Genomic DNA, 12,727 nt, shown 5'->3' with positions numbered 1-12,727 from the left:
GTTTTTTGTTTTGGTTTTTTGTTTTTGTTTTTTTTTTTTTTTTTTCTTTTATTGTTAGAATTGGAAACTACTCACCTTTGCAAAAGTCTGACTTGCTGATGAGGGCATATAGAGAGAACTTTACTGTTATTGCAGAGGATCAAAGTTATGCAAAGCATGTGACCTTTGCTGGCCTTGAGGCATGATGCCTTCTTTGCATATCCCTGAAATAGTCATGGTTTATTACTGCAGTATTGCTTCCTCTGTTTCTGTGGTTCATTCTGTGTGACGATTTATTGACAATACAAAATGAGGGGTATAGCTTCCCGGTAGATCCATTCGTGCAACTTGTACATACTGACGATGTGCATGCCCATCGTGCCATACTGATTGCAATGGCTGTCACTAGCGTTTCTGGGCACTTCTCCTCTTCCCATCCCGTCATGTCTTCCTTCCTCACTGATTTTTTCCCCGCAGGCTGATCTCCGCTCCAAAGATGACACGCTGACCCTGTCTCCCAGCAAGGACTTGCTGAGTGTGAGGAAGCCTTCAGTGGGGCGTACCCACTCTTTGCCAAATGACAGCTACATGTTCCAGCCGCCGTACTCCGGCCCCTGCCCTGCCTCCCTGGGCGAGAGGAATCCGGCACATCACAAATCCCAGTCAGGTACACATCTGTCAGCTGGGACAAGAGCAGGATTTTCCAATATAGCAATAGCTGGGATTTTCCAAGCTATTCAGTAGGAGGCAGCAAATTGCCCTTGGTTTCCAGTGAGGTGTTGGTGACCAGACCTGTGGAACGGCTTTGCAAAGACCCTCCACAACTTACAAAGTCCAGGCTCTAAAAGATAACTCAATTCCTCTCAACTTTTTGGCAATGTGACAGCGAGCAGTTGGCCTGGCTCAATGCTGATTGTCCCCCTGCCTGGTTCCCCAAAGCTTTCAGTCCATACAGCCTCAGCTCCATCTAGCTATGGCCCCAGAGCAAAAATCTCAGCAGAAAAGTATTTCCTCATGTCTGTTTTGTTTGTTTGTTTGTTTGTTGGGGGGTTTTTGTTTTTTGGTTTTTTTTTGGGAGGGGGGAGTTGAGGTTTTTTTGTTTGCTTGTTTTTTGTTTTTTTTGTGTTTTTTTTTTTTTTCCCAGCAGTACCTATTCTAGCAGGTTTTAGAAGCTCTATATGGGAACATCTGTGAAAGATGGGAAAATGGTGTTTCTAAATGCCTGTAAAATGAACATAAATGTGCTGAATTGAGAGAGATCTCAGTGTGAGATGAATGGAAAAATTAGAGAGTATAGAATTGTCCTTCCCAGTGTGCGTGGTTGGGATATACACCTCAGAGCTAAATTCAGAGATATTCTTAGATACGGCATATTGCAGATACCAAGGGCGCTCTCTCTCTCTACCTGCACCTCTGTATGTGTACTTGCAGCTGCCTCCTGGTGCTTATCAATGTGCTTTCATTTACTCTGTCTGCTAGGGGTTACCTTCTGCCGGTAAGTGAATGTAGCTGTCTTTAATTCTTCTGTACATGCCATCATTTTAGACATTTGTCACAGATAAGACAGAGAAGTTTTTACAAGCATTGTCATTTGAAAGCCTCTAAGCAGAACATAATTTCAGCACTGTTCAGAATGGTAGGGGATTTGAACAGATTAGAAATAAGATGTTGAAATTTGCATAGTAATAAGAATTTGGATGAATAGCGACTGTTGAACAGCAGAAAAAAAAATGGGGACACAACGGAGAAAGATGAATCTGGAGTTGTGAGAAATCACTGCCATAATACAAAATTTTCAAGGTCAAGAGCTGTCCTTTGAAGAACCTGTTTGCACATAATGCAAAAGATGCAGCTAAAATTCTGGTCAAATCCCACAGAAGTCAATAGCAAAACTTCCATTACCTTCAGTGGAGCCAGAATTTATGGCTCTCTCTAACAGCCAAGGAGTTCCCTGGAGTTATAATCCTTGACCATATGAAAGAATCCCGTTTGCTACAAAGGGAGTTTCCAGTGCTGCATTTTTGACCCTTAATTCAGATGCATTTGTCCTGTCTTGAACAAAAACTACATCAACTTGACCAAAAAGTGGGTAATTTCTGAGTCCCTCCTTTCTTGAAGATTGCCTTTCCAGCTTGGAGAACTGAATTAGCCCCATCTGTCAGCCCTGCCTTGGCGGGGGGGCAGGCACTGCACGCTTGTAAACCCACAAGAAAAACTGTTCCACTGAGATGTCGGAGAAGTATTTTAGAAAGGTAAAGCCGATGTCTTATTCATAACCACATTAAGCAATTAAGCCTTTTGTGTTTTATTCCTGCTGGTGAAATTCCAGTTGTCTTAAGCAGGCCAAAGTGCTCGGAGGTGGGTAAGGTGCCCAAGCCTTGGCATACACATCATTGTCCTGTTCCACCTACAATGTCATTGCTTTTCAGGGTGGGGGAAGTCACCCCTACCTGTTTACAGTTTGTAATATTATAAAGTGCTGTGAAGATAGCAAAAGGTGCCAGGCGCCTCTAATAAATCACCACAACTAAGTCGTAATATTTCAAGCTGAGAAAGGTTTTGTTGTCAGAAACACTGGCACTTGCAGGAGGTATTTGTTTGAATACTCCTTCGTAATGGGGCTGTTGTTCTGGGAAAGATTCCAGGACAAATGAGATTCTCTGGGATGCAGTCCAGGTTAAATGAATTGTTTTGAAAAATGTTGAGCCTGGGGGGCGGGGGGGTGCATGCAGAGTTTCAAACCTTTTAGATGAAGTAGCCAGCAACCACAAAGGGTCAGAAAGAGGCTGGAGAATATGTATTTCCTTCTTCTGGGATGCTTTGTAAAACTAGCCTTGATAGCTGCAAGGTGCCATTCCCTTCCGCTTCATTTCCAGTGTGCATGCTGGTTTTGAGATCCCAGCAGTTGGTCTCTGCATACGCTCAGGTATGGAGACAACCTTTTCTAGAGTCTTTCAAAGTCAAATCCTTGCAGTGCTAAGATGTGTGGTTGCCTGCAAAGTTAATGGCCCTAAAAAAGGGATGTAGAAATTGCCAGTCCAGATAAACTTCTAGTTCATAATCTTCTGTTCTCAACAGGAGCTAGTCCCAGTTGTATCAGGGGAAAATGCCAAGAAAAATGAAATAATAGACAGTTTTGGAATGATTTATTAGTAGATGGAAGTTTTTTCCCAATCATGGAGAGCCAGTTGCTGAATTCAGTGGTTTTGTCATGCCTGTCTGGTCCAAGGTACAATGGAGTAGTTTTCTCTGAAAGGTCACTGAGATAGGGACTCAATCCCCAGATGAACATGCCATATTTCTGTCTATTCTCCCTCTTGCAAGGTTCAAAGGCATCGGTGCAGTCGCAGCCAGTGGATACCAGCTCTCTCCTGCAAATTCCAAAAGACCATTTTCACCACGTAAGAGCTCATGACCATTTGGTGAAGGAGAGCAAACCCCAGGTTTCCCAGCAGGTGCACTCTCCTTCTGCTGAAAGGCTGCTCCGCAGACAGGTAAGCAGATTTATGATCATGAACCTGCTGAGATTTTATATTGTTGTGTTTCTAGGTTAACCATGCTTTCAATTCAAGGAGGGATTCACAGAGAAACCTCTGGAGAACTGTAATTCTCCTACAGATATAATGAAAAGGTTGATGGATTTTGATCTGAAAGCCATCCAGGAGTCTCCAAAGAATGTGCGTGATGAGTATCATCTCCTTTGGCAACATGCCTAAATGTTCTCCATGTTGTTAGCACTTTCTTTTTTTTTCAGTCCTCTTCATAAATGCAGCCAAATGCTCCCCAGGGGCTTGTTGGGGTTAAGGAACTAATTCTTAACTGCCGTGATTGTCTCAGTGCTTGAAAGGACACAGGGACTGCAGAATCCATCCCAAGCCACCCGTCCTCTGGCTCCTCTGGTTTCTCAAAAGGGGAAGACTGTTTAAAGGAAGCTGGATATCTCGTATGCAAAACCATCATGGAAAGCATACTGGTTTTACAGTGAGAATTGAAAATTAAGATCCTTTTGGATCTCCTGTGTGCTTTTTAAAAGTTTGAATATGTGCAGAAAAGAACACATTTTATTTTTCAACTAGTTTTATCTCTGATTCTTGCCTAGCATTGATTTAAATCCTGATTCAACCAAAGATCTAAGAGATCTAATCAGAGCTTCTAGTCTGGTTGACTGGAAGCATAAGTTTAAATTAATCTTTTTTAGTAAAATACTTAAACCTGTGCTTCACTCTCACATTTTTAGGCATATTTCATTGTGCACCTGGACCAGGACCAGAGGCATGTCTGATTCCCAAACTCTTCTTTCTTCAGTAGTTTCCTTCCTGATTTTACATACACAAAATAGATCAGCTCTATTTTTTCAAAAGCAATTTCTTTCCTGCATGAAAATATTCCTATTTCTTTCATCTTTTAATCAACATTGACAAATTAGACAGTTGATTCATTAAGCGCTAAAATTAATGTGAAGTATCAAGGTTAACAATTACATTAGTCTGTAATACTAAATTGACATAAGAAATTCCTAGCATGTATTCGTTTGCACAGGGCTGGCCAGCTACCCCAATCACTGCTAATGGGGAAACTAATTGATGTCATGATTCCAGTTCATAACCACTCTTTCTTGCTTTTTAATGAATAAGAGACCCAGCCTTTTGAACTGATCTATCTAGAATAAATTACCATGTTAGCCATCTTCCTCAGCCTAATTCTGTTCATATCTTTGAAGGCTTCTTTTTCTAAACCTTTTCATACATTTAAGTTAATTTATTCCCCTCCCTCCTCTCTCTGCTCATGCAGTGGTATGAGCATGCTCTTGGAGTGATATTTCAGAGAGAAAAAAGCTTTGGGACAGTGAGTAGATATGGTCTACAGGCTGGACAGGTCCCTCCAGAGGTTCCTGAGGTGCCTTGGGCATGCTCCCCAGGAGCAAACAGCTCCCAGTGTGGTGAATGGGAGCAGCAAGGTTGCTCCTGGCAGCAGGGCAGTACTGCTGTTGCTGTTAATTGCAATCTAGATGGCCAGACACGGTGAAACCGAGTCCTTAAAGAGGTAAAATTCCCTTTATGCCCCTGGCACTTCTGATTGCTCAAGTGCTCTCTGCTTGGCTCCTTTTATTGCCACTACTAATTTGCTACTAGCACAACACAATAGCCCAAACTAGCAAAACATTTTAGTCTGCAGTACCCATTTTTCTTTATTGTTACATATATTGCATGTAATTCTGATTTGTTTTCTTTTATTTCTTTTCTTTCTTTCCTTTCCCTTCTCCCTTGTTCCCTCTCCTTTCCTAAATTTGTGTATAGATAAATCTTGTCCACCACATACCTGGTCTGTGCACTTTCCTCCATCATTAAAACCTGTGTGTTTAACCTCCCTTGCCCTCCAGAGTGCTGGAGAGTGGACACAGTCCCCACAGTAATGTGGAGTTTAGACTCTGGAAAGTTTGTCAATTAGCAATGCACTCACAGATGAAGATGAGTGGATTGGATGCTTTGAGAGAATATTTCCTGCTGAGGAATACATTCATTGACAGTGTATTGCACAAAAGCTTTTCTCCAGGGTAATTCTACCTGAAATTAAAACTATATTGATTTTCTGGTTCCAGGACTGCGTATCCAAGGTGTAGCCCACACCAGGCTGTGGCGACTACAGGTGTACACCCCAATGGGATGGCAGAGAGCCCTTTTATTTTGAAACAAACCAGTAAAACATTTCTACAGTTACTACTAACAACTACCAAAGATACCTGTATCGTAGGGAAGGAAAGAGCTGGTTGTGACTAATACTGTTGTGTGCAACACAGGTTGGTGTACAAGCAAAAGCAGTGACAATAATTACTTTTGGTTTTTGTATGCTATTTTCTTGTGGTCTGTGTCTCTTCTCAGGATATGGACATGATTTCTTCTCCTAAACACTCACTAGAACTTTTGGCACTGAGGAGACCAGAATTAGCTCTACTCTTGGCTGTGGTTAGTTGCCAGTATTATGCTGCAAAATTTTAACTAGAAAGAATTCACCAGCATTGGCCAAAATTGTTTGCCATATTAAATATTCTCTCAGCTCTCACAGATGACAAAGGGAGCCCAATGTGCAGATGTAGCAATAGACTCTTGTGTTTCTGCATGCACACATGTGCATACTGCAGCTGATGAGAGCTTTGCCTGAATAGAGATCATTTGGCTCAAACGATCCTTGTGGGACAATTTTTATATAAATTCTAAGATCATTTTGGGGCGATTCATCACAAAAGCATTCCTTAGTATGAGGAATTTCATCTCCTTACACTTCTCTAAAGGACTGAGACCAGCTGTACACATTTTCTCCAAATTTCTATGTGAAGTTTTTAATCTTTAAGATCATTTAAGAGTCTTCTCAAACTGAGACTCTGCCTGTAAGGGCCAGTTAATGTGGCTGATTTATAAACCCTTTTGACAAAGGGATGCAGTGCAGTGAGAAGACAAAGCCTTCAAAACATGCCATAGGTTCTCTCTGCCAGCAAGCACTGATGCTGCTGCATATGGCTCAAGACAGCCGAGGCAAAATGTGCCTTAGGAATCCTGAACTCAACTGTCAAAATAAGTTGAAATAATTACAGATATTATTATTGTTATTGTTGTTGTTGTTATTATTAATATTATTATTATTCCAGCTTTGGACTCCAGCTTTTCCAGCTCCCCTGCTGTAACATGGTGCAGGGTTGTGGCTCCAGCCAGGGGACCAGAGCCAGGGACAGGCTGTTGCTCTGATGCTGGTGCAGAGCGTGGTTACTCTGGCATCGCTGGCTCTGGGGATCCTGCTCCACACCCTCAGCATCACCTAGGCTAGAGAAGGGAATGCAGAGGCTCACTTACACATCTTCCTTCTCCCGCTGGTACCTGGGCTGCTAAAATTATTAAGGGCTTTGCTGTAGAGCCTCATCCTTTGCATAACAAGTATATGTCTTAAGTTTGCGTGTGGGCATTCTGTTTTTGCAGCCCTCCATCCTTAGAGGAGAAAGCTGAAGGTCAACCATTTACAAAGAATGAAATGCCAAATTCTGCTGTCACCTAAACAGGGACAAACCCACAGATCTCTGAAGCATGGGAGTTGCTAGAACCCACAAGACAGGTCGTTATAGGAGTCAGTGGGTCTGTGCTGAGGTACCTCAGCAGAGCTGAGCGCCCTGTAAATGCTGTGCCTTGCTTGTACTAACCTTTGTTTGGTCTGTCTCTCTCATCTGGCAACTCCCCTCTTCCCCGATCCCTTTGCGCTCTGATACAGATGGCCATAAGGAACGACTCTTTAGATAGCAAGGAGAATCTCCACACCGAGGTGAGTGAACTCTCTGACCCAAATGTCCCCGCTGTGCCCAAGGAGGAGTCATCAGTGGCTCTGACACCCTCAGAAGCGCAGGAGTTGGCTGCATGGAGCCGGACAAGCGTTCATACGCAGCAGCTTTCCCACAATCAGTATAATATTTCAAAGCAGGCACCAGCATCTTGTGCTTGTGCAGACTCATATCAGGAGACACCTGCAGATTCAATGGACCAAGAAGTATCTGAAATAAACAGCTCCTCGGAGCCTTTCACTTCAGAAACTTGTACAGCCTCGAGTGCCTGTTCAGAGGCTCAGCCTCTCACTCCTAAGAGGAGCATAGGCAATACTGGCAATGTTACATTGAAGGACCTGAAGAAATACCACAGTGTAGACACCCAGGGTCTTCTAAAAAAACCGCCCTCTTGGTTAGATGATCAAAGGAGACATTCAATAGAAATTTGTTCAATGGAAAACAGCCCTCAGCACCATTCCACATCTAGCTCTTCTGGCTTCATAAGTCAGGTGGTAAGTGAAATGGAAGGCTTGCAAGGAACACGGCAGAAGAAAAAACTGAGCCCTCCATGTATATCTATAGATCCACCCGATGGACAGAGTTTGCTACCTAGAGGACCTCACAGCATCTCACCTGCCAGTGGAGACATTTGCTTGAGACGGCGTGCTCCATCTTGTGAGTCCAAGGATTCGATGGATATAGGGGATTCGTTGCTTCCAGACAGTATGTCAACATCTCCTACCCCAAAGAAAGACTTGTTGACACTTCCTAGTTTTTCCTTTGATCAAACGGAAATGGACCCCTGAGTTACTTTTCTGTTGGTGCCAAATGTTTTCTTCCTTTCATGTAATAGAAAAAAAAAAAAAAACAACTCTGTATTCCAAAATGGCACTGGGTAAAAAATTTCCAAAGAAAGATTAAAGAACCAGCTGGTTAAAAGAGTGGTTAACCTATATCACGCTTACTTAAGCATATGTTCTGCTTAGGTAAAAGCAATACAATGTGCAGAATCTATATGTATATTATATTTTATTAAATTAATTGAATCTAGTATTGCGGGATGTAGTACATTTTGTGACTAAAGACTCGTTTAATTTTCTTCTATTTTATGTATCTCAGAATATTTCTGAGATAAAGTTGGTTTTTATGAATATTTTAACCTAAAAAATATATATTTAATCCCTTCTCTTTTTTTGCTTTGTTTTGTTTGGGTTTCATTTTGTTTTTCAAAGCACAAAATGTAGCCAATTAGTGCATTACAGAGGAAATGTATCCCACAGTCAGCAGTAAATAAGGATTATTTAATGTAATTTATTTTTCCCCTTGGACTTCAATGATATTCTGGGAAAAAGATTGTTTGGGTAGTATAGAAATTAAGTGGCAGTTTTTTAACAAAATAGTATTCCAATCTTACATAAAATTGACATCCAAAGTGAAAGCAAGTGCACAAACCCAGGAAGGTACAACATGCTGACAGATGTCTGAAGATGGTGAATGTAGAGCCGTTTAACTGTACACAATACTGAATTACAAAAGGATATTATAGATCATCCACTGGTGACTCACAGTATCATGTCAGTGACTGATTTTCATACTTGTCTAGGAAACTGAGGCAACAAAAGCCTGTGGTCACTTCTGAGATGTTTTCCCAGTATCTCCGAGACAGACTGTTTCTTTTGCTGAGTTTTACACCTCTGTAAGCCCATCATTTGCAGCGGAGCAACTCCTTTCCGCACCCATGCGGGAAGGACACTAAGGCCAAGTTTAAGATTTGCAGTGGGTGAATTCAGTGCAGACATGACACAGCAGTGGACTTAAGCACACGTTTAGAGTTAAGCTCTTGCTTAAACTGCCTTGAGGTTGATTGGATTTAAGTAATTCTTGAAAATTAAAATCATATGCTTATGTGTTCGACAGAATTGAGGCCTACTGCAAATTATAGTATACATGTAAGAAGTCTGTAGATACTGAAATAACTGTTGATTTTCAGTAAAAAGTCAGGTTTTTTGCTATCACTGCTGGAGTTAATTTCTGTGACCCTGAACGAAATTTTATTTCCAATCTATCAAAAGCCTTAAGCAGCAACATCATGATACAAAGTAGATAAAAACAAAATTCATGTCCTTACTTTATAACATGTCCTTAATGGCATTCATCTCAGAAATTAACTGTTTACTTCTGTGCTAATGCCCTCTGCAAAAAGCAATCTGTAAAACTGGACAGCACAGCCTAAAAATCGTGGGAGATTGGCCCAGTTCGACACCTCATGCTCTTCACAAGACTGATGGAAACCAGACAGTAACTTCACTCAACTTCCATGAAATCACATTAAGATGTAGGTTAAATAAGACTCTGCAGGCATGGTTTGAAGTGTATGAATAGTCACAGGTTTGAAACTGCGTACATGGGTAAGGCTTTGCTGGATTGTGTCTTTAAATCAGCACAGGCAAGACGAGGATTTGTGCTAATTCTGTCAGTCAGGAGTTTGTAACTTTTTGAGAACTACTGATCTTTTCAAATCACTACAACATATTGATGTACAGCCTTTTATCCATTCAGAGATTAGATTGTTACAACTACATGTATCTGCATTAGCTTCAATATACATACAAGAAGATGCTGTTCATACCTAACAGCCTATGTGAGATCTTAAGCTCCTTTATTTTCACTTAAGGACGTTTGCTCCATAAACAATCCCTATTCATTTACATGTCCTGGAGAAATGTAAGGGCTTTCAGCAGGAAGTCAGGCAATCAGTGTATTTGAAACAGGAGGATTAACATTCTGTACTATTTACTGCAGTTAGATTAATTCTTGGCTGGGACATTTTTTCCCTCTTCAACACAGGCCCATACAGAGACCGCTCTCTTTGATATGCCAGTCCAAATCCAGAGTTAAGCCCGTTTAAAGCAATGATTTCAAACAAACCTTTCATCAGTTCTTTCCCCAGATCATATTTAAGGAAATAATAAAATTACAGTGTATTAAGCCTGAGAAATATTCTTAATCCCTTTTTGGTTTTACACTCATAATGAGCCTTAGCTTTTCCTTTCACATGTACTGAATAATTTGGGAAAATAGCTAGGCCACTAAAATTGCCGACCCTGGTTCCTTAATGATTAGGATTGTGTTTGTATAGCTGGAACGATACTACTCATACAGTTCCTTCCTTACAAAAAAATATGGAACATCTTAGCTTGAAATCACAGCATAAATGGTGATGTGACGTTAATCCAAATGCTCAACTCCAAATGCAACAAAGTCTAAAGGCTCTTCTATTTTCAATACTCGGGGTTTTGCCCACTGACAAGGTTTGTGGAAGTAACAAAAAGTTTACATCATACATGAATATTTAGTGAAGACTAGCCAATAAAAAAATTACTCTATGATGATGCATTCAGGAAAAGAAATCCATGTAAAATAGTTTGTTTTCTAAACCAGATAAGTTTTTTCTAGATGCCCTTTTGAAAGAAATACAAATGTACTGCAGTGTGTGCAATAATCTTAAGATAATTTTAAATACCTTTGGGGGGGTTTTATAGAATTTGACTTTTTTTAAACAAAATGTACAAAATCCACAGGAACTCTGTAGAATGGTTATGTTGATAGAATTTTTTATATTTTTGTAGAAATCTATAGAGAAATTGTTAAAAGTCTGCGTAGCATCTTGGGAACAGAAGCAGCTCTTATCTACAAGTTTCTTTTCATAAACCTGGAGCCAGACCTACTGTATTACAACATGTATAGCCTAGTTTCAGAGCCTGCATCCGGGTTGCATTTAGAAGTAAGCAGCTAAGCTCAAGTTCTACGGTATTGCAGTGCTATTACTGTTCAACAACTGTACCCATATAAAACATCTGCCCCCGAAACTCAGCCCCTATCAATGGTAAAGTAGTCGCATGGCTATCCAGTTCAAGCACACCAGCACTTTACTACTGTGGATTTACTGTATACAGGTGGGAGAAGGATATTCTACTATTGCTAGTCTGACACTTGGGGAAAAAGAGATTGCGAACATGTCTGGGAAAATGTAAATTCCATTCTTGCAGCCCCTCGCACACAGAACTGATTTTTCATAGCTCAGTTACAGCCCGTTTATACTGTAGATATTTTGGAGAAGGGCAAAGAAAACACTGTTTTTGACTTCTGTGGATTGCACTCAGCACAAGGTGTTATCAAGGAGAAAAAAAGAAAAAAAAGAAAGAAGAAAACAAAAGCGTTACCATTGTAAATTAGGCTATGCCCCAGTATCCCCTTTTCTGCCCCTTTGGCTATAATAACCCATGTACACTATTACACAAGGTGACTAGAGTAGGCACAGTACCATTGCAATGTCCGTAACAACCTAGTATATATTATAGAACTTTGTATTTAATAGTTAATATATTGTTATACTGTATCAGGTATATAGGCCAAAATGAGGTCTTTTGGTCAGGGCATCAAAAGGTGGTATTCATGGGGAAAACTGGGTTAAAATGTTCCTTTTTAAAAAAAGAAAAAAGACAAAAAATGAGTGTAAATCTTTACAAATGACAAAAACAAATGTGTCCTATTAAAATCTTTTGAAAAGAAAACAACTGTGCACTTCCCTTTTTTGTTGTTGCTGATGATAATCTGTATCATTCAGAGTGGTCAAATCTTCGGTCATGTTTTAATTGCAAACAGTTGGGGTAGGTAACGTATAGCAGCAGTGGACGGGAAGTTGAAAGAAAGATTGCGAAATGTCGGCCCTTTGTGAGGCAATTCAGTTTGACACCGCAAGCGGGTCTGGCCCAGCACATCACTCAGGGTGTGCTGCTTTACCAGCGAGGCCATCAGCTCTGTGTCTGCAAACTGCACCACGCTGGCAGAGGACAGCTCGGCAAGTTGCTTAATGATACGAAGGCTGCAGGGACTGCGACGGAGAGAGCTGCAGCCAAAGGGGAGGAAGGAGTCAGGAGAAGGGGCAGATTCGATCTGTCCATGAAAACGTGTTGCTGTGAGGAAGAAGGTGATGGGGTTTTCCATGCATTCACAACTTCAGGATTTCCAGGCTGACGTGCAGCAGCCTCTCCTCCATCACTTCTGCAGACATTTAGCTCCTTGCAAAGCAGGAGCTGGAGGGGCTGGCACTGCCTCAGCAGCCGCAGACTGCGTGCTGCGGGGCAGCGGGGCTCAGCGCCTGGATGCTGCTTAGATACGACCAGAAATATTTGAACCTAAACTCTTCAGGGGTCTGTAGTGAAGGAGTTATTTAGCTCCTACCATGAAGTGTCCTCTCCTCCTCCCAGGAGCACCTACTAGAGGGAGGATCCAGGCACTGAGGCACTCCACAGCCGTTTCTACTTTGGCCTGAATGAGTTGTTGATCACTCTGCAGCAGGAGGGACCCCAAACTGACCTCCAGAGTGGTTATGTTGTCTAGAGGGTGTTTTGATAAAGGCCTTCTCATAGTCCTCTCTGAGTA

At 41.4% G+C, this 12,727-nt stretch overlaps 1 protein-coding gene across 19 annotated transcripts in view; it reads left to right on the top strand.

Annotated features, from left to right (window-relative positions):
* Window positions 1–11,826, top strand: part of CACNA1G (calcium voltage-gated channel subunit alpha1 G) — a 149,950-nt gene extending 138,124 nt beyond the window's left edge. For all 19 annotated transcript variants that reach the window (XM_033002247.2, XM_033002244.2, XM_033002246.2 and 16 more), the window contains 3 exons: window positions 457–646; window positions 3,304–3,473; window positions 7,234–11,826. In XM_033002247.2, the coding sequence (XP_032858138.2) occupies window positions 457–646; window positions 3,304–3,473; window positions 7,234–8,088 (1,215 nt within the window). In that variant the 3' untranslated portion in view covers window positions 8,089–11,826. The remainder of the gene's footprint in view (window positions 1–456; window positions 647–3,303; window positions 3,474–7,233) is intronic.
* Window positions 11,827–12,727: the final 901 nt, after the last annotated feature.

Source organism: Tyto alba, unplaced genomic scaffold, assembly GCF_018691265.1.
Source record: "Tyto alba isolate M040663 unplaced genomic scaffold, T.alba_DEE_v4.0 Super-Scaffold_39, whole genome shotgun sequence".
Lineage (NCBI taxonomy): Eukaryota > Metazoa > Chordata > Aves > Strigiformes > Tytonidae > Tyto > Tyto alba.
This window is presented reverse-complemented; position numbering and strand designations above follow the sequence as displayed.